This window comes from Cetorhinus maximus, chromosome 23, assembly GCF_964194155.1.
Source record: "Cetorhinus maximus chromosome 23, sCetMax3.hap1.1, whole genome shotgun sequence".
Classification (NCBI taxonomy): domain Eukaryota; kingdom Metazoa; phylum Chordata; class Chondrichthyes; order Lamniformes; family Cetorhinidae; genus Cetorhinus; species Cetorhinus maximus.
The window spans coordinates 315,398-336,431 of NC_135901.1; the positions used below are offsets into that span (position 1 = coordinate 315,398).

Below are 21,034 nucleotides of genomic sequence, written 5' to 3' on the forward strand. Positions count from 1 at the left end.
GTAGACAGAACTATTTCCACTGGTTGGGGAATCTAGGACAAGTGGGTGGAGTCAAACATAGAATCAGGTTCCAGCACCTTTTCAGGGAGAGAAATGTTGGTGCAGAAACTCCTGAACTCGATGTTGAGTCTAAAGGTCGTAAAGTGCCGAATTAAAAAATGAGCTGCTGTTCCTGGAGCTCCCACTGAGCTTCATTGGAACAGTTCAAGAGGCCAAGGACAGAGAGGGCAGAGTGGGAGTGGGGCGGAGAATTAAAATGACAAGTGACTGGAAGCTCAGGGTCAAGCTCACAGACTGAACAGAGGTTGTTCCACAAAGTGATCACACAATCTGTTTTTCATCTTCCCAGTGTAGAGCAGACCAGATCATGAGCAGTTAATACAGTAACTCAGCTGCAAGAAGTACAAGTAAATCACTCTTTGTTTCATCCCACAAAATCTCAAATATAACCTGAAGGAATATACTTTATTTGGAGAGGAAAGGATACAAAGTAAAGCAAACCGACTACCAGAATATTAAATTTCACCCTAGCCATAAAGATTGTTAACATCAGCAGAAATCGGCCCCAATGTCAAAATCAACATGGTTCAGTCCTCGATGTGATTAACAGCAGCAATAACAGCAGAATCCTGCAGTCACTTGACAACTCACTGGTCTGCCTGCAGGTTGGATGAACGACTGAAGCTCTTTTCACATTCAGAGAAGGTGAACAGCCCCTCCCCTGTGTGAACTCACTGGTGTTTCAGCAGATCCTTTGTGCTTTTCAAATTCTTCTCGCAGTCAGAACATTTATACAGTCTCTCATAAGTGTGCACTCCCTGGTGTGCCCGAAGGTGTGATAAAAATCCTTTCCCACATTCAGTGCAGGTGAACAGCCTCTCCTCTGTGTGACTGTGGCATTGAGTTTCCAAATCTCAGTCAAAGAGTCACAGAGATCCACAGCACAGTAAAAGGCCCTTCAGCACATCGAGTCTGCGCCGGTCAAACAAGTACCTAACTATTCTAATCCCATTTTCCAGCACTAGCTTTGTATGCCATGGCATCGCAAGTGCACATCCAAATACTTCTGAAATGTTATGAGGGTTTCTGCCTCTACCACCCTTTCGGGCAGTGAGTTCTAGATCCCCACCACCTTCTGGGTGAAAAAATTCTTCATCACATCCCCTCTAAACCTCCTGCCCCTTACCTTAAATCTATGCCCCCTGGTTATTGATCCCTCCACCAAGGGGAAAAGTTCCTTTCTGTCTACCCTATCTATGCCCTTCATAATTTTATACACCTCAATCATGTCCCCCCTCAATCTCCTCTGCTCCAGGGAAAATAACCCCAGTCTATCCAATCTCCTGTCATAGCAAAAACTCTGCAGCCCAGGCAACATCCTGGTAAATCTTCTCTGCATTCTCTCTAGTGCAATCACATCCTTCCTATAATGCAGATTCCAGAACTGCACACAATACTCTAGCTATGGCCTAATCAAAGTTTATACAGTTCCAGCATAACCTCCCTGCTCTTATATTCTATGCCTCAGCTAATAAAGGCAAGTATCCCATATGCCTTCTTAGCCACCTTATCAACCTGCGCCGCTACCTTAAGGGACCGGTGAACATGCACACCAAGGTCCCTCTGATCCTCGGTACTTCTCAGGGTCCTTCCATTCATTTTGTATTCCCGTGCCTTGTTTGACCTGCCCAAGTGCATCACCTCACTCTTATCAGGATTAAATTCCATTTGCCGCTGATCAGCCCATCTGACCAGCCCGTCTATATCCTCCTGTAATCTCAGGCTTTCCTCCTCACTATTTACCACCCCACCAATTTTTGTGTCATCCGCAAACTTACTGATCAACCCTCCTACATTCAAGTCTAAACCGTTTATAAATACCACATGACAGATAGTTTAATTCCTTTCAAGATCGCCACATTGACACAGCTTCTCCCCAGTGTGATTGCACTTGTGTTTTAACAAAAGAGAGGATCAGTTGAAACCTTGACAACATGCAGAACACATGCATGGTTTCTCCCTGCTGTAAGTGGTGCTGTTTGTGGGGCAGAAGTGAGTCACAGTCCCAGTGACCAGGAGAGAAAATGATTTACGCATTAATTTTATTCTACTAGAGAAGAAAAAATATTCCACAGAAACTGGAATTGTCTGCTCTGAAATTCTATCCTGGACTGACAGGGATGACTTTGTAAACTCCTTTTCCAGGGCATAAGGCGATGAAAATTTACAGACATGAAACTCAAATCAAACATCACGTCAAGGTCTGATGTTCACTTGATTCATCAGGACCTGAATATCATCGGCCTTTGAATGTAGAACGAGAAATTTTTGTCTGTAGGAAAGGATTTCAAACTTCAATGTGACTGGAAAAGCAGCAAGACACACACATACACCCGAGTGAGAATGATCCAGTGAACTGACTGTGAAAAGAGCTTTAACCAGTTACAGAGCCTGAAAAACACCACATCATTCTCAGCAGAGAGAAAGTGTACCCCTTTTTCTGTGTGTGGACGAGGCTTCAACTGATCATTCAACCTGGAGAAGCACAAGGACACCCGCACCATGGAGAAACCATGGAAATGTGGGGACTGTGGGAAGGGATTCAATTATCCATCCAAGACAGAAACTCATCGATGCAGTCACACTGGGGAGAGACCGTTCATCTGTTCTGATTGTGGGAAGGGATTCACTCAGTTATCTACCTTGTTAACACACCAGCGAGTTCACACTGGGGAGAGACCATTCACCTGCTCCATATGTGGAAAGGACTTTATTAAATCATCTACCCTGACTGAACACAAGCGAGTTCACACTGGGGAGAGACCATTCAGTTGCTCTCACTGCGGGAAGAGATTTGGACGGTCATCCAATCTCATTGAACATCTCCGTGTTCACACTGGGGAGAGACCGTTCACCTGCCCCGTGTGTGGGAAGGGATTCACTTGTTTAACCAACCTCACATCACACCAACTTGTTCACACTGATCAGAGACCTTTTCAATGTTCTGTCTGTGATTCTGGCTTCAAAAGCACAAGGGATCTGCTGATACACCAACGCAGTCATGCCGGGGAGAGGCCCTGCTGTCTGTCCTGAATGATTTCATTTCACTAACAAATGTTGAAATGTTTGCTCCACACCCACAGGGTTTCATCTGTTTAAAGCCACAAACAGAAAGGTCCAGTTTTCTCCTGGAGTTTGAGACAAATCAGCTTCTAAAATGATGCAGAGTTTCAGCCAATGAGGGAGATCCAGGCTCAGCTCCGCCCCTCATTCACTCCGATTGGTTGGAGGACCATCCGATTCGCCTCTTGGTCCTCCAGTCCTGTCCCATATTTCTATTGGTCCGGCGCTGCCGTCAATCACTCCCCGGGCATTGTGATCTGGAGCATGCGCAGTGCAGGTGATGTCCATGGACAGACGCTTGTTTGTCTCATCTTCAGGCGGGAAGGAGGCGGATAAGCGGAGGCAGCGTTAGGGGCAGTGGGTGGGAGGGGAGGCTTCACAAACACCCAGTGGAGGCCTCAACACCCCCAGTAAGAAAGTACCGGGCCCGCCTTTGCACCGAACGGAACGGCAGCTGCGGGCTTTCTCCCGGTGCCAGGCCCGAGTGGACAAATGTGGGTTAATGAAGGAAATGCAGCAATGGGTTTGTTAATGAGAAATCACCTTTAACTCACTTTACTGATCCTGGAGCAGGAGGAGAGCATGGTGTGAATTTCTATCCTGGACTGACAGGGATGGATTTTGGAAACACCTTTTACAGGGGGTGAGAAGGGGAGGATTTACAGACGGGAAAGTCAAACCAAACATCACATTCCGAGCAGACCCGATTCATCAGGACCTGGATATTATCAGCCTTTGAGCTTAAGCATTGAGTTCCAGGTCATTACCACTCACTGTATAAAAAAAAGTTATTCCTCACATTCCCTCTTTATCTCTTCCCAAAATCTTAAATCCGTGTCCATAATTTTTTTTTACAATCAAATAATGGGAACAGCTTTTCTTTATCTACCTTATCTAAACCTATTATTAACTTGTGCACCTCTATCAAATCTCCCCTCAATCTCCTTTGCTCCAAGGAGAACAAGCCCAGTTTCTCCAACCTAACATTGCAACTAAAATCCCTCATCCCTGGAACTATTCTGATAAACCTCCTCTGCATCCTCTCAAGGACCCTCACATCCTTCATAATGTGTGGTGATCACTGGTTTGCACAGACCCAGATGTTCTGTGTTCGTGTCTGTGATGTCATCACGCACCGACAATTGCTCAGTGACATCACCCCGCTCCCCGGGTATTTCCTCAACTGGGAGATTTTTCTCTGACTCCAGTGCTTCTGATATCTTTCCAGCTGCAGGCTCCAGCAGGAGATTTTAATATTGAAAAGTGAAATTGTTTCAGATGTGAGCATTTTTGACTATTGCTTTTCGTAAGAGATTCCATGGCTCTGGGGCTGGTCTGATTCCTCTGCTGTGGATCTGAATCCATGTCCATCCATTGCTCTGTTTCAACTCTCTCTTCCCTGATCACCTCTCTGCCATTGTCTAACTTCCTCTGTCTCTAATAATGAATGTATTTTAGTTCTGTTTAGCATTTTACTGTTTCTTCTGCCGACCATGTCTAAATGAGGTTTCCACTGCTGCCCATCCCCTGACCATGTGCTGCTGGCTTCCCAGCTCTTTCGCTTTTGAGCTTATATTGATCATCAAGTTCTGCACCATTTTTATTGCCTGTTCATTCATTCTACAGACCTGAATAATTAACTCTGTTTCTCTCTCCACCAATACCAGTATATATTGCCAGTCAACAGTTGCTTGTGGAGAAGATGATGTTTGACCTTCTTGAATCGCTGCAGTCCATGTGGTGAAGATGCTCCCACAATGCTGTTAGGTAAGGAGTTACAGGATTTTCACCCAATGATGATGTAGGAAAGGTGATGTATGTCCAAATCAACAGAAAGAATTTGTGTTTATCTGGCACCTTTAACATAAAGCATTCAAGGGCATTTCACAAAATTTTACAAAGCTACATTTAACAATGAGCCACACGATGAGATATCAGGACATAAATTTGGTGAAAGAGGTTGGTTTAAGGTGTGTCTTAAAAGAGAAAAGCAAGTTAGAGAGGTTTGGGAGCAATTTCCAAAGCTTAGGCCATCAATGATGGAGCAATTAAAATCGGGAATGCTTAAGAGGGTGGAATTGGATGAGTGCAGATATTTTGGAGGGGTGTGTGGCTGGAGGATATTACAGAGATAGGGATTATCGCAACCATGGAGGAAAACCATGGCTGCTGATCTTAAAATGTTGCTGCCTCTGAATTGGGAGCCTTTGTAGATCAGCAATCACAGGGGTGATGGATGAACAAGACTTGGTCCAAGTAAGCACAAGAGCAGCAGAGTTTTGGATGGTGGAGATTGAATCTGGAAGGATGGCTGGGAGTGCGTTAGGGTTGTTAAGTCCAGAGGTGACAAAGGATTGGATGATGGTTTCAGCAGCAAATGAGCTGAGACTGGGATGCAGTCAGGCGATGTTACTGAGGTGGAAATAGGCAGCCTTGGTGATGATGCGGATATGTAGTTAGAAACTCATCGTGGGGTGAAATATTTCACCATGGGTGTGAACAATCAGATTCAGTGTCAGGCAGTTCCCAGGGAGAGGGATGGAGTCAGTGACTAGGCAGTGGAGTTTGTAGCAGGGACTGAAGACAATGTCTTCAGTCTTCCCAATATTTACTGAGGAAAGCTTATGTATTGGCGAAAGCGGTGATATGGCAGATTTAAAGGAGAAAGGAACAGCACCTAGAGAGAACTGTTAACAGTATTTGTTAACATGGGAACCAAGAGATGAAGTTGAATATTTAGCAGTTCAAGTGACAAAAGTATTGAGGAAGCAAGAGGTGGGTGTCATGGACAAGTTAAGTTCAGAGTGGGTATATAGGAGACAGGAGAGAAACTAGAGAAAGATGTTCGGGGCTTGGGCAGGGGGAAGCTCCAGAGGAACTTTGGCCAGGTGGGCGAGTGGAAGGGAAGGAAGCAGTGGAGGCAGCTGAATGGATGATCTTGATCTTAGTGACAAAAGTCTGTGAGCTCCTCTCTCTTACTATTGGAAGTGAGGGTGGAGGAGACAGTGAAAAAAGGTTTAAGAAAGATGATTTGCATGAGAGAAAAAGCCTGGGGTTATATTTGCATTGGAGGATGATCCTAGAATAGTGAACAGTTATAGCAGGTGAGAAAAGAAACCTATAGTGCGTTAGGTGCTTCAGCAAGATCTGGGGGTGGATGGTTAAACCAGTTGTCCGCCGTTCAAGTCTGCATCCCTTGGAGCTAAACGAACGGACATGAGGGTTGTACTGGGGGGAGTGTCCAGGGTGAGAGAGAGTCAAGGCTTCACTCGGAACTAGAGCATCAAAGGTGGACATGAGGGTGTGGGTCACCGTTTAAAAATAAGGGGCCACTCATTTATGACAGAGAAGAGGATTTTTTTCTTTCAGAAGGTTGTGGAATTCCCTTCCTCAAAGGGCAGTGGAAGCAGAGTCTTTGAATATTTTTGAGGCAGAGTTAGATAGATTCTTGATAAACAAGGGGGTGAAAGGTTATCGGGGGTAGGCGGGAGGTTACAATCAGACCAGCCATGATCTTATTGAATGGCGGAGGAGGCTCGGGGGTCCAAGTGGCCGACTCCTGCTCCTAAATTGTGTGTTTGTATGTTAAATGGAGGAAATTTCTCCTCATGCAGTGCTAGATGTCAGACGTCAGGACGATGTGTGAGTTGGAGAGGAACTTGCAGGTGAAGGCATTTGTATCCACCTGCTACTCTGGTCCTTCTAGGTGTTGGAGGTTGAGAGTTTGGGAGATTCTGTCAAAGTTCTGGTCGAGTTGTAGATATATAAAATCTCTCTCTCCGCCCTTTGCCCCTCTCACCTCGCTCTCTCTCTCTCTCCACCCATAGAGGCCAGAGTCTTGTGCATGCCCAGACCGGGTGACAGGTTCTTTACCCTGAAGGACATTGGTGATCTAGTTGCATTTTTACGACAATCCAGCAGTTTTCATGGTCACTTTCTCCCAGTGCCAGCCCCACAAATGACCAGATTCATTCAACTCAATTTCACAACCTGCCTTTGCGTTTTTGTGGGTTCTCTCTCACTCCCTTTTTTCTGTTTTCAATCAATTTCACAGGATATTAGAAGGGGAGGATTTGCAGTCAGGAAACTGAAATCAAACATCACATCAGGATCTGGCAAAGTTGTCCAATTAATTGTATCCTGAATATTACCGGATTTTGAACATGGAAGGAAAAAGAACCGTTCACGTTGGAGAGGAACCATACACTTGTTCTGTCCTGTCGAGACACAAGCAGAGTCACACTGGGGAGAAACTGTGGAAATGTGGTGATTGTGGGAAGGGATTCAATTATCCAGTTAGGCTGGAAATTCATCGGCGCATTCACACCGGGGAGAGGCCGTTTACCTGCCCCAAGTGTAGAAAGGGATTCACTACCTCATCCCATCTGCTGACGCACCAGCGCACTCACACTGGGGAGAGACCATTCAGCTGCTCCAAGTGTGGGAAGGGATTTACTCAGTCATCCAACCTGCTGACACACCAGCGGATGCACACTGGAGAGAGGCCCTTCACCTGCTCCGAGTGTGGGAAGGGATTCACCATTTCAGCCCACCTGCTGAGACACCAGCGAGTTCACTCTGATGAGAGACCTTTTAAATGCCCAGACTGTGGGAAGTGCTATAAAAGTTCTGGGGAACTGATGTCCCATCAACGTGTTCACACTGACGAGAGACCGTTCAGATGCTCTCACTGTGGGACTGGGTTCAAGCAATCATCTGACCTCACTGTACACCAGCGCACTCACACTGGGGAGAAGCCGTTCCCATGCTCCGTGTGTGGGAAGAGATTCAATCAGACATGCACCCTTCTGCGACACCACCAAGTTCACACTGGGGAGAGACCATTCACCTGTTCCATGTGTGGGAAGAGATTTGGTCGGTCATCCACACTGCTGAGACACCAGCAAGTTCACAAGTGACTATAGTGATTGGATTTTTCTGTTAATCACATCCAGGACTGAATAGAAGAGCAGCAAGTTCAGGAGAGACAGAATCTGACTGGAGAAGCTGTTTCTCACAGATTCTGTCTCTCCCACATTCGGGGGCAACTTTTTTTCAATGGTCACCCCAGTGACTGAATATTCATGGGGTTTTGGGGGCTTTTGTGGGGAGAGTTTTCCTGCCGCCTCTGTGTATTTTGCAGTTGCTCTGATTAGCATCGACAGTTAGAAAGTGCTGATTAATCCTTGCTGACAATTCTTAGTGACTTCCACATTCTTCACAGTGACACCTCCATCATGAAATTAAATTATCAAGGAAGGTTAAACAAAACAGTAAAATATTTTACCGGCACATCAATAAAAGCTTCATCAATCAACATCGATATTGATGATGTTTGGAAGTCGCTGATTCAATCATTTCTGACACAGCAGCAGCAACATTTGGTAAAGGTGGAACCCACAACAAAGGCTGGTTTGAGACCCACTCAGCAGAGATGAATCTGTCATTGAAGCAAAAAGCAAAGCCAACCTGATGCACAACATAAACCCGACAGCTAGAACACTGCATAACTTGAAAGTCTCCTAGACAGTTGTGCAAAAGACAGGGAGGAGCTGTGTAAGTAAACACTAGATCAGCCTGTGTCAAGAAATCCAAACTGCCTGTCACAACGGGAACTATGTGCCATGTATGATGGGATCAAGAGGGCGCTTGGTCCGACCATCATCAAAGTTGCCCCTCCCATGAAATGGGCAGATGGTGAACTGCTGACTGACAGAAGTGAGCAGGTTGTCACTGGGTTTAACACTGGGAGCTGTAATCCCTGTGAGACAGACATCTCCCAGTCTCTGTTTAACTCTCCCCAGCAGCTTCCTGTCAGGGCTGAGTTGGACGAGGAAACCTCATCACTTGAGCTGAAAAAGGCCATTGATTGTTCAGCAAGCAGAAAGGCAACCGGCAAGGATGGAATTCCAGCTGAACTGCTCAAGCACAGAAAGTCCCATCTACTGTCACACCTTCATCATCTCCTCCTCTGTTGGAAGGTAGGATCCGTTCTACAGGACATGTGTGAAGCAAAAATCATCACAGTAAACAAAAACAAAGGTGACAGAGAAGATTGCAACAACTACAGGGGCATCTCACTCCCTAACGTCACTGGGAAGACCTTCACTAGCATCATGCTTAAAGACTTCATCTATTTGCAGACTGTGTGTATCCAGAAGCAGAGTGCAGTTTCTGTGCTGGCAGATCTACAGAGGACATGATCGTCTCCAAACACCAGCTCCAAGAGAAGTGCACGATTAGTATTTAATCTAAAATGCTGCCAGTTCCTGGGCTGAGAAATGTGAAAAGTTATAATTACTGACTGAAAGTAAACCTTTAAGAATGAATCACAATTGACTTGTACAATTGGAAAAGGCACAAAAAATGTGATTCCCTGAAGATAAGCTTCACCCTTGAGGTTATGCTTCGGAGCTCACAAGTTGTGGGAAGCCCCATCCTCTTTAACACTTTTTGGTCTAAGATGGTTGAAGCTCTGTTTACCTGTGAAAGCTCACTTCTTTAGTTTTATTTTTCTTCAGCTTTATTATAGTCATTTGGAAAGACACCTGAAGAAACACCAAAAAAAACACTAACAGAGATTCATAGAGTTATACAGCACAGAAACAGGCCCTTCGGCCCATCATGTCCATACTGGCCGCACCTATCTATTCCAGTCTAGTTTTCCAGCACTTGGCCAGTGTGGGGCCACTGTATGCTCTGGCATTTCAAGAGCTCATCTAAATACTTCTTAAATGTTGCCCGGGCTCCTGCCTCTACCACCCCCTCAGGCAGCGTGTTCCAGATTCCAACCACTCTCTGGGTGAAATTTTTTTTTCCTCAAATCCTCTCTAAAGTTCCCGCTCCTTATCTTAAATCTATGCCTCCTGGTTATTGACACCTCCGCTAAGGGGGAAAGTTTCTTCCTATCTACCCTATCTCTGCCCCTCATAATTTTGTACACCTCTGTCAGGTCCCCCCTCAGCCTTCTCTGCTATAAGGAAAACAACCCTAGCCTATCCAGTCTCTCTTCATAGCTGAAATCCTCCAGCCCAGGCAACATCCTGGTGAATCTCCTCTGCACCCTCTCCAGTGCAATCACATCTTTCCTCTAGTGTGGCAACCAGAACTGCACACAGTACTCCAGCTGTGGGACCCTTGCTGTTTGTAGTGTACATTAATGATTTAGACGTGAATATAGGAGGTATGATCAGTATGTTCACAGGTGACACGAAAATTGGTGGCGTCATAAATAGTGAGGAGGAAAGCCTTAGATTACAGGACGATATAGATGGGCTGGTAAGATGGGCAGAGCAGTGGCAAATGTAATTTAATCCTGAGAAGCCCACTTGCATTTTAAAAAGCTCTAACATAACCTCCCTGCTCTTATATTCCATGCCTCAGCTAATAAAGGCAAGTATCCCATATGCCGTCTTCACCTTATCTACCTGTGCTGCTGCCTTCAGGGATCTATGGACATGTACACCAATGTCCCTCTGATCCTCTGTACTTCCTCGGGTCCTACCAATTATTGTGTATTCCCTTGCCGTGTTAGTCCTCCCAAAAAGCAAGTTTCTCAGGATTAAATTCCATTTGCCACTGCTCTGCCCATCTTACCAGCCCATCTGGTGGTGGTGGGTGTGGGATAATTCAGGAAAGAGTAAATTCAAAAGCAGCAAGGGAAATGTCAAGCTCCAGAGCAATGTTTGGGTAAAAGTAAGCAGAGTGGGTCAGGAAAAGATAATGAGAATAACACAGGGAACAGAGCATAACCGTCAGGTGGATAAGGGGAAAGCAGTTTATATTTTCAAAAAGCTTTTGATAAGGTGTCACAGAAGAGGTCATTACACAAAATTAGGTCTCATGTGATGGAGACAATATCTTAGCATGTATTGAGGGTCAGTTAACAGACATAAAACAGAGGTTCAGAATAAATGGGACATTTTCAGGTTGGCAGACTATAACTGGCAGGCACCACGAGGATCAGTAATTGGGAATCAGCTATTTGCAATCTATATTATTTACCTAGACGGTGGGACTGAGTGTAACATATCCAGATTTGCTGACAATGCAAAGTTAGGTGGGAAAGTAAACAGTGTGGAGGACAGAGTCCACAGAGGGATATAGACAGGTTGGGTGAGTGGGTAACAACATGGCAGATGGAATACAATGTGGTGAAGTGTGAAGTTATCCACTTCACTGGGGAGAAAAAATAAAACAAAAGCAAAATAATTTTCAAATGGTGAAAGACTGGGAAATGGTTGTATTCAGAGAGACCTGGCTGCCCTTGTACATGAATTACGGAAGCTTAACATTCAGGTAGAGCAAGTAATTAGGAAGGCAACTGGTATGTTAGCCTATATTACAAAGGGATTGGAATACAAGTGTAAATAAGTCTTATACAATTATATGTTAAGTTCCAATAGTTGTTTAGAAATGAAGACCAAAGCCAAGACTAACTCCTTCAGACAGAATTTTATTGCTTGTTATAAAACTCTCCACAGAGCCAACTAGTCTCAACTGTTATCCCTTTTGTACAACCGAATGGGTACTTAGTTAAACAACTTAATAATTAGCAATTGGACTTCTTTAACTGTTTCCTTCCCTAACAGATTCCCCTCTTCTTAAAAATAAAATAACCTTTAAGTTTATATAATCACACAAAAAAAAAGTAATAACAAACATCAGTATATAGTTCTGATGAAGAGTCACATGGACTCGAAACGTTAACTGTGTTCCTCTCCGCAGATGCTGTCAGACCTGCTGAGTTTTTCCAGCTATTTTTGTTTTTGTTTCAGATTTCCAGCATCCGCAGTATTTTGCTTTTATTTTTGCTTTTATCAATATATATTGTTTCATTCAATAAATTCACCTTATTCTCCTCCTTAAAAAAAGACCACACATGTACAGATATGTCCACAGAAAAGGAGTATTTTTTTCTTAAAGAGAAAGACATTCCTCTTTGAAGATCTCTAATCACTTCTTGGAGCTTGCTCCTCTTTTGGTGAAGCAGTCAGATAATTGGTAGCTGCTATCAATCCATTCGATCTTGACAACCTTATTCTCGAGCATCTTTTTTAAACTTGCAATGTCAATTCACAATCTCTTCCCATTAACGCACTTCATAGAGTGAACATTTTCCCAAAGTGACTTATTATCTATGAGACATTCGATAGGTACCGTCCCTGAATACCCTTTTCCATTTAAAACGTCTTCCAGTATCTTTGATAGATAGAATGCCATATCTATCACCTCAACAAGGGCAAGAGTCTCCGCTGCTAACGTACTTTTTACAACTCCTTGCATCTTTTTAGATTCCAATGTCAAAGGGAAGCATTTGCCTTTTTCACCATAAGAAATATTATAAATCCTCCCACACTTGAAAACCCATCATATAGATGTGCATAAGACACATCACTAAACACAATCCATTTCATTTTTCTAACATCACCCAGAGATGGAATTTCAAACACACTGTTCCATTTTTAATGTTGTCAATGATTTGTTTTCCAGAATAATCCCTTCAACCTTGGGATCGTTCATTTTAGTGCTTAATTCCAAAATGTCAGAACTGACATCAAGCCTTGTTTGTTTGCCTAGCCAACTGAGTTGCCCAATTAGACTTCTGCATTCCTTTTTTTCAATTTCAGAAGCCGTGGTATCTTTCTGGGAGGCCCTACCATGACTAATTGCAACGGGATTGATGTTCTCTAAGTAGGATTGCTGATGTAAAAGGATATGTGATCCTTCCTGCCTGATTTCCAATCCAATGTACTTAAATGCAACAAAAGGCTGACTTCCAATTTTTAAACTCCGTTCTGAGCCCATCAATGGCAACTGTTTCAAATTCACTACTACTACCCCACACAAATCATCTAGATGCATCATAAAGATGCCTGCAAGTTCCCTCCATGGTACCAATAAAACATTGCCGGGCCTTCCAACCGAACACTAACAAAACTGACCTCACTGAGAAATACCAAACTCTGGAGGCGTCATTTAAACTGTATACACATTTATTTAGCTTCCAGAGAATCCTTTCTGCGTTTGGCACCTCTTTTGGTGGACGGGGAAAAATTTCCCTTTGAAGTTGGTCTCCCTGCAAAAAAGCAGCTTTAATATCAATGGACTTGCATTCCCAAGCATTTGTAGCTAATAGAGCCAAAAGGATCTCCAACATAACTTTCCCTGCTGTCGGTGAATGTACTCGCGCACCCTGGTCACGCAGTTTTTCTTCAAACCCTCATACCACTGGTCTGGCTTTAGTTTTAGAAGTCCCATCAGGAAGCACCTTTTCCATGCATATCCGCCTATGAGACAGAGCTGGTTGTCCCCTATCTGGTATACCCCAAATTCTTTCCAACTCTGTAGTTCTTGCTGTTTGGCATCCTTTATTAATTTATAGTCTAATTTGTTTGAAACTAATAAGGCTTCTCAATCACATGAGCTTCTGCTCCTTGTTACCAGTCTGTGCTATATTCCTTGACCTTGTTAAGCTATACTCTCTATCCTGCCTTCTATCATGCTCCGGATGTTATGTTTGATCTCCCTCCCATTTATAGATGTTCATTCAACAGTTCGCGATCTCCTCCGAGAGGCATGTTCACTCCCAGGCCCACTGTCTGAACTGATACTGCATTTCCATGCCTTCTACTTTTGTACTTCATGTTTCCAATCCATAGGCCTTTATCTCATATATTTAACCAGTTTTAATATTTCCAGTGGCCTTCCCTGCTCTACCTACGATCATTGCATCCCACCATTGACTGGCTCCTTCTGGCAAGCATGTAACTTTAGTGCCAGCTTTCGACATTCATCCTCTGGGACAAATCGCTTCATCTTCTTTGTCCAAAGTACTGTCTCCATCTTCAGATACCCTGTCAACTTTATCTGCCTGGTCCTCACAATCGTGCAACATATGGGTATGAGAAGCACATGGTTCCTCGTCCCTTCCTACACTTTCTGAACCCGCAAATTTGTAGTCTGTGCCAACTAACCTTGATGAGTGCACCCGAATAGTGTAGTTCCCATGTTGTAAATGATTGTTTTACCATCTTTACTGATAATCTTTCCTGGACCTTTCCTCTCATTAAGTCCTTCTCTCTTACAGTATACCATGTCTCCCCGATTGAAAATAGTTTCTGATGGTCATACATTGTGTCTTAGAGCTCGCCGGATTATTTCCGAAACTTCGGCTTTAAAGAACACTCTTCTACCCGTGTGCAGTGCATTTAGATGCTCAGATAAGGTAGAGCTAATCGTAGTTCCCTCCCAAGCTGGGGGCTGACCATTCAGGGCTGAAGGAATTTTTGGGTTTCTACCGAGAAACCAACTGATATGGACTATAGCCCCCAACCATCTGCAGTGAATTCTTGGCATGGACAGCCCATGCTAGAGCTGATGATAATTTACAGCTTGGTCTATCCACCAATATTTTACGAAGCATCTCATTTATTACTGCATGATTCCTTTCACACACTCCGTTACTAAAGGGGCTTTCAGCTGCGGTATTCATAACTATTATATTCATGTTTTTGTACATATCCACAAGCTCGTCATTAGCAAATTTCCCCCATTGTCGGTGAGGAATTTTGCTGGTGGTCCCAATCCAGTCCCTATCCACTTCTCCATTATCTGATCCACAATTATTTTCTCTTTACTGTATATGATTGTCGGCTGGCTAAACCTTGTTGCCAAATCTACGAAATATAAAACAAAAATGTTCTTTTCTTTATCCCATACCTTTAAATCTATTGTCAGAACTTCATTGAAATGCCCCGCTAAAGGTGGACTCACTATCAGCCGTGACAGTGTCCTTCTGTATTTCTTATGTATGCCACATCTATTGCTTATCTGCTCTGTAATTTTAGTGTACTCTCCATCCCTTAGCAAAATCTTTAACCTTTGCAAAGAAGGATGGACAAACTGCTGGTGCAATTTTAACACAATTTGCTTTTCATCTTCTAAATTCCTATCCCCTGACGCTAATAACACTCCTTTAATCTGCTTAATAGAAAAGTTAGGTTTCATTAAAGGAATACAGTAGTGTCCAGATTGCGTAAATCATAAATCCACAGGTTTTCCAAATGCAATGGGGGCAGGGAGGAGGGCGAGAGCAGAGGGTAATAGAATCCCATTCCACAGGCCCCACATTTACATGGTTTTTCCCTGTTGTGGGTGTCCTTGTGTCTCACTATGTTCAACAATCAGTTGAAGCCTCATATAAACGGTCTCTCCCCGTTGTAAATGGTGCAATGCTTTGTCAGGCTGTGTAACTAGCTGCAGCTCTTTCCAAAGTCATTGCACTGGAACACTCTCACTTGGGTGCGTTTGTCTCGATGCTTTGCCAGTCATACTGATGTTAGAAATATTTTCAAACAGACAAATATTTCTCCTTCCACATTCAATGGCTGATGATCATCTGGTCCTGATGAATCAATTAAGTCTATCTAGAGTCCATACCAACTCTGCAGAGGAATCCAGTCAGATCCATTCCTCCTTTATATCCTCCTCACCCTGCAAATTTATTTCCTTCAAGTGTTCATGGGATGTTTGATTTGATTTTCCCATCTGCAAGTCCTCCTTCTCCAATATGCTTGACAAGACGTTTACTAAAGCCATTACAGTACATACACAATAGAAATTAGAAACTGATATTCCAGTTGACATAAAAAATCCTTTTCCCTCTCAAACTAGAATTCTCCTTCCCTGAAGGTGCTGATTCTCGGGTTCAGTTTCAGAGTCACAATTTGCCTCCCCAATATGTCACCCAGGTATCTAAATCTCTACGCCTAAAGTTAACTAACAATTTTGTTCAAGCGATGTCAAAATCAAATCCAGTGACTTCTACATGTACTTTGTGACAAGGTGGGGTCATTGCGCCCCTCACTCCCACTTTTCATGCCAGTCCCATGTATTTGGAGACCGGGCTGTGGCCCAGTAATGGCAGCCGTAACTCCCACAAGTCCCCGCTTCAGGGAAACCGGTCTATCCACCGCGCAGGCGGGACGGCCCGGGAGTGCGCACGGGCAATGAAGAGAGGGGGTACGCATGTGTGGAGAAAAGCATTTCACGGTGGCCAACATTGGAACACGTCATGGGGTCAAAGTGTCTTCATGCGGGGATTGACCAATGGGAAGAATTGGAGGACCGGAAGGACTCTTGTCTTCCAGGCAATCAGAGCGCGGGCTTTGTGTCAATGAAGATTGAGTTTAACACAGACTAAAATTTCCTCATGTCCAAATCTGTGAGTAAAACACTTTCTTTTCTCCCCCTTTCCATTACTTTTCTCATTCTGGGTTTAAATTGTTGACTTGCAGGAACTGAAGGGAAAGGAAGCGAATCCAGTGAGGGTGCAGACTCTGGAAAGGTTGGCCTACTCTCTCTCTCTCTTAAAGACATTGACATCGTTTGCTCACTCATCTTGGCACATTTGTTTGTCTGGCTAATGTTCACATTTAAAGGGGTCGTTTTCCCAGGGAATGGCTGATATTTAAGGGGACAGTAAATTAATATAGGACAGGTTTAAGTGAAGTGATGTTATGTGGTTCATATTAGACATATTATTTATGGTTTTCCAATTAAGTACATTTATTATTATTTCTAGTCTTGTAATATAGTACTGTAGCTATGTTATATATTTTCAGACAGTCGATATGACACAGAAGGAGTCCATTTGGCAACTAGAGTCCATACCAACTCTGCAGAGGAATCCAGTCAGATCCATTCCTCCTTTATATCCTCCTCACCCTGCAAATTTATTTCCTTCAAGTGCCCATCCAATTTTGAAATAATTGATCATCTCTGCTGCCACCATCCCCATAGGCTATAGGCTGCCTAAATAAAGTTCTTCCTCACATCCTGCGTGTATCTCTAATCAAGTAATACATTACTGTATATTACATGCATCTTTAGTCCAAAAAATATATTATATGTATTAGAATCAGTGAGCATGGACCCGTTGATCAGCATGAATTGTCACCTTCAGAAGAATTGGGGCGGTGTATATTAGGTACAGCAGAGTGAGAATGGAGGGAGAGTGTGTGGGATGGAGATTTACAGCTTTTGGGGAATGAGAGAGGAAAGAATGTTTCATAGAAACTAGAATTGTTTGTTTTGAATTTCTAACCAGTACTGACAGTGATGATTTTTGTAAACTCCTTTCACAGGATATCTGGAGGTGAGGATTTGCAGACTGAAATCTCAAAACAAACATCACACCATGATCTGACAGAGTCACTCGATTCATTGGGATGTGGATGTCATTGGCATTTGAATCTAGAAGGAGAAATGTTTATCTGTTCTGTTTGTGGAGAAGATTTCAAACATCAGTGTGACCGGGAAAGCACCAAAACACACACACACACACACCTGAGTGGGAGTGTTACAGTGAACTGACTGTGGAAAGAGCTTTAACCAGTTACACAGCCTGAAAAAACATCACAGCATTCAAACTGGGGAGAAACCGTAAATGTGCTCTGTTTGTAGATGAGTCTTCAACTGATTGTTGAACCTGGAAAGACAGAAGGACACCCACACCATGGAGAAAAGATGGAAGTGTGGGGGCTGTGGGAAGGGATTCCGTTGCCCGTCTGATCTGGAAACTCATCGACGCAGTCACACTGGGGAGAGGCCATTCACCTGCTTTGTGTGTGGGGAAGGATTCAGCAAGTCATCCACTCTGCAGTCACACCAGCGAGTTCACACTGGGGAGAGGCCATTCACCTGCTCCGAGTGTGGGAAGGGATTCACTCAGTCAACCAACCTGCTGACACACAAGCGAGTTCACACCAGGGAGAGGCCGTTCACCTGCTCTGAGTGTGGGAAAGGATTCACTCAGTCATCCAACCTGCTAACTCACCAGCGAGTTCACACTGGGGAGAGGTCATTCATTTGCTCCAAGTGTGGGAAGGGATTCACCCAGTCATCCAACCTACTGACACATCAGCGAGTTCATACAGGGGAGAGGCCGTTCACCTGCTGTGTGTGTGGGAAGGGATTTAATCGGTTATCCAGCCTGCAGGAACACCAGCGCGTTCACACTGGGGAGAGGCCATTCATCTGCCCTGTATGTGGGAAGGCATTCACTTGGTCCTCCCTTCTATTGAGACACCAGCGACTGCACCAGTGATTACAAGGGTTGATTCTGTTGTTATTGCTGCTGCGAATCACATCCAGGACTGAACCATGTTCATCCTCACAGCTGGACTGGCCGGTCTCATGACCTTGCTTCCAGTGGACTGATGCACTTTGAGACTTGTTGCGAATATCCAGTTTCATCTTTCATTTGGATCACAGAATGAAAGGGTGTTTGGAAGGAAAAAGAAATTCAGTTTGCCTTCCATTTTCTCCCAAAGCATAACTCATTGCCATGGAGATGGGCTGTGGGGGTTAGAATATTTTTTAAACATTTATCTGGATGTTTCTCACGGGGGACAATTACAGATTTGGTCTTGTGTAATTTACAGTTTACTTGGAATTCATGTGAGGGGAAAAAGAAGCTGGAAGATTTGCCTAGTTTGAAGCTAGAGGAAGAAATCTCCAGTGGTCCTCACCGTGAAAGGCAGTTGGCCTTGTGTCAGAGAGCAATCAGCTTGGAAAGAGATATGAAGAGGCTGTGGGAGCCAACTGGGAAAAAGCAGTTGGTCTATCCAAAGTGAGCTGAAGAAGGCAGTGGCATCCTCACAGAGAGGAAGAGCTCTGGATATCTAAATCCCAGACTGGGGAGAAATCAAAGTAAATTCCAGAGGGCTGTGGCATACCTTGGGTTGGCCCCAAAGAAAGTGAATGAAGCCTCAAGATTTCGTAAGGTAAGGGAACCATTGGGGAGGGAGTGGTGCTTTCTTCATTTATTCATTGAGATATATATACAACAAAGTTTGTTTTTGTGTAAAAGCATGAAATTTTGTGGTGTAGTTCTTTCAGTTAATCACTGGCTGTTTAGACTTATCTTTAAACATTAACAGTCCCTACCGGGATTGTAACATTCTAGTTTGTTGCCTGGCGAGAATAGTGACCAGAAACGGTCAGTGAGAATCTCCACAGAGAGCGAGGTAGCAGAAGCCAATCAGTGTCAGAAAGAGATGCCAGCATTTATTGTCCATCCTTAATTGCCCATGAGACGGTTGTGATGATCTTCCTTCTCCAACCGCTGCAGCCCACCTTGTCCAACTTATCTGTTGTGGTATGGTGCAGCTGAGTTTCTTTCTCAGCCATTTCCAAGGAAGGTTAAGAGTCAACCACATTGCTGTGGGTCCCGAGTCACATGTAGGCTAGACCAGGGAAGGACAGCAGATTTCCTGCCCTCCAGGGTATTGGTGAACCAGGTGTAAGAGAATTCCAAAGATTCACAAACCTTCTGAGTGAAAACATTTCTCCTCATCTCAGTCTGAAATGATCGGCCCCTTATCCTGAGTCTGTGCTCCTGTGTTGTAGATTCCTCAGCTAGGAGGCAACAACCTCTCAATGTCTACTGTTCATACCCTGACACTGGCTGCACATTGGCTCCGCCAATTGTCAATTGACCGTCTGGCATCAAAGTGAGGGAGCCACATTCATGATGAATAAGTCAAGGCTGGTTGACCTTGGCGGGCTTCCTGCTGCCCCCAGTTGATGCCGCTAAACCCTCCCCTTGTCACCAGGCTTCCTCCCAGCCGTGGGATCACCATGTGGAGCAGGAACACCGGCTTTGCTCCTTGTGGCACTGAAGCCCAGTTTGGTGCCCACCTGTCCCCCCTCCCACCCAGGCAGATACCAGGGACCTGACATTGACCTCCATGGGGCCTAAAGTCAGAAGCATTTTCAAAGTAAATGCCGATGCTCCTTTAAATTGATGCATTTGTCACTGAAAGAAAAATCCAGTAAAAATCTAATTGTAATTTAGTACAGTGGCTACGTTATATATTTCCAGTTGGAGAGTCGTTACGTCACAAGCAATCCACTCAGTAACTCGGGTCCATGCCGACTCTGTAGAACAATCCAGTCAGTTCCATTCCCTCTCTCTATCCCCGTTCCCCTACAAGTTTATTTCCTTCAAATGCCCATCCAATTTCACTTTGAAATCATTTACTGTCTCTGCTTCCACCACCCTCGTAGGCAGCGAGTTCCAGGTCATGACCACACGCTGAAAATCCCCCCATATCTCTATCTTATTGAGTAGTGTATACGACACACATTTTTAGTTCAGTATATGCATGTGTGTGTATATATATATATATGATATATATCACATTCCTCATACATGGTGAAGAATTCCTTCACCTTTGCCAAGACCATACAGGACTTGCACATCGATCGCAATGCCATGTCCATGTGCTTGTTCAACATTGCGAGCCTATTCACTAATACACCGTTCAGGGAAGCCATAGAGATTTGCACCAAGTCACTATGTCATGGCAATCTAACCCTCCACCATTGTCTGAATCTGCATTCATTGAACTTATGAACTCAATAACTCGCACAGTTGACATCTGATTTAATGACCACCATGCCTGCCCAAATGGATAGTGTTGACATGAAATCCCCCCCCAGGCCCAGCTATCACGAACATCTTTCTCAGTTTCCATGAGAAACACGTCTTTGATGGACTAACCCCTAACCTCCTACCCCTTGTGTATTCCCAAGCTGTAGATGATATACTAGTTATATTTGATTCTGCAGCTGCATCTAAGGTTTCCTTATATATCTTAATGGGTTCCAGCCGGTGCTCAAATTCCCCTTTGAAATGGAGCAGTCAAAGGAGCTCCCATTCCTCAATGTGGTGGTTGAGATACCTGCTAATGGGTTCTCTACTACCGTCTACTGCATGCCTGCCTTCACTGGTTAATATATGTGTTGCGATTCCTACATTTCCACGCACCATAAGATTGGCCTAATCAGCAATCTCGTAAACAAGGCCCTGAGCCATTTGCTCACCATGCAAGCTTGATGCCAA

The 21,034-nt window shown here is 44.2% G+C and overlaps 2 protein-coding genes across 2 annotated transcripts in view; both read left to right on the plus strand.

Moving 5' to 3' along the window:
- The first annotated feature begins 2,460 nt into the window (after positions 1-2,460).
- LOC144698130 (uncharacterized) lies at positions 2,461-4,196 on the plus strand. Its single transcript, XM_078570074.1, has one exon. The coding sequence runs from the start codon at positions 2,563-2,565 to the stop codon at positions 3,091-3,093; it is 531 nt and encodes a 176-aa protein (XP_078426200.1). The 5' UTR covers positions 2,461-2,562; the 3' UTR covers positions 3,094-4,196.
- Positions 4,197-4,802: 606 nt separating this feature from the next.
- LOC144697690 (uncharacterized) overlaps positions 4,803-21,034 on the plus strand; it is a 31,232-nt gene continuing 15,000 nt past the window's right edge. The window contains exons 1-4 of the mRNA XM_078569703.1: positions 4,803-4,890; positions 7,178-8,024; positions 17,606-18,229; positions 18,570-18,757. Coding sequence (XP_078425829.1) covers positions 7,287-8,024; positions 17,606-18,229; positions 18,570-18,757 — 1,550 coding nt within the window. The 5' untranslated portion in view covers positions 4,803-4,890; positions 7,178-7,286. The remainder of the gene's footprint in view (positions 4,891-7,177; positions 8,025-17,605; positions 18,230-18,569; positions 18,758-21,034) is intronic.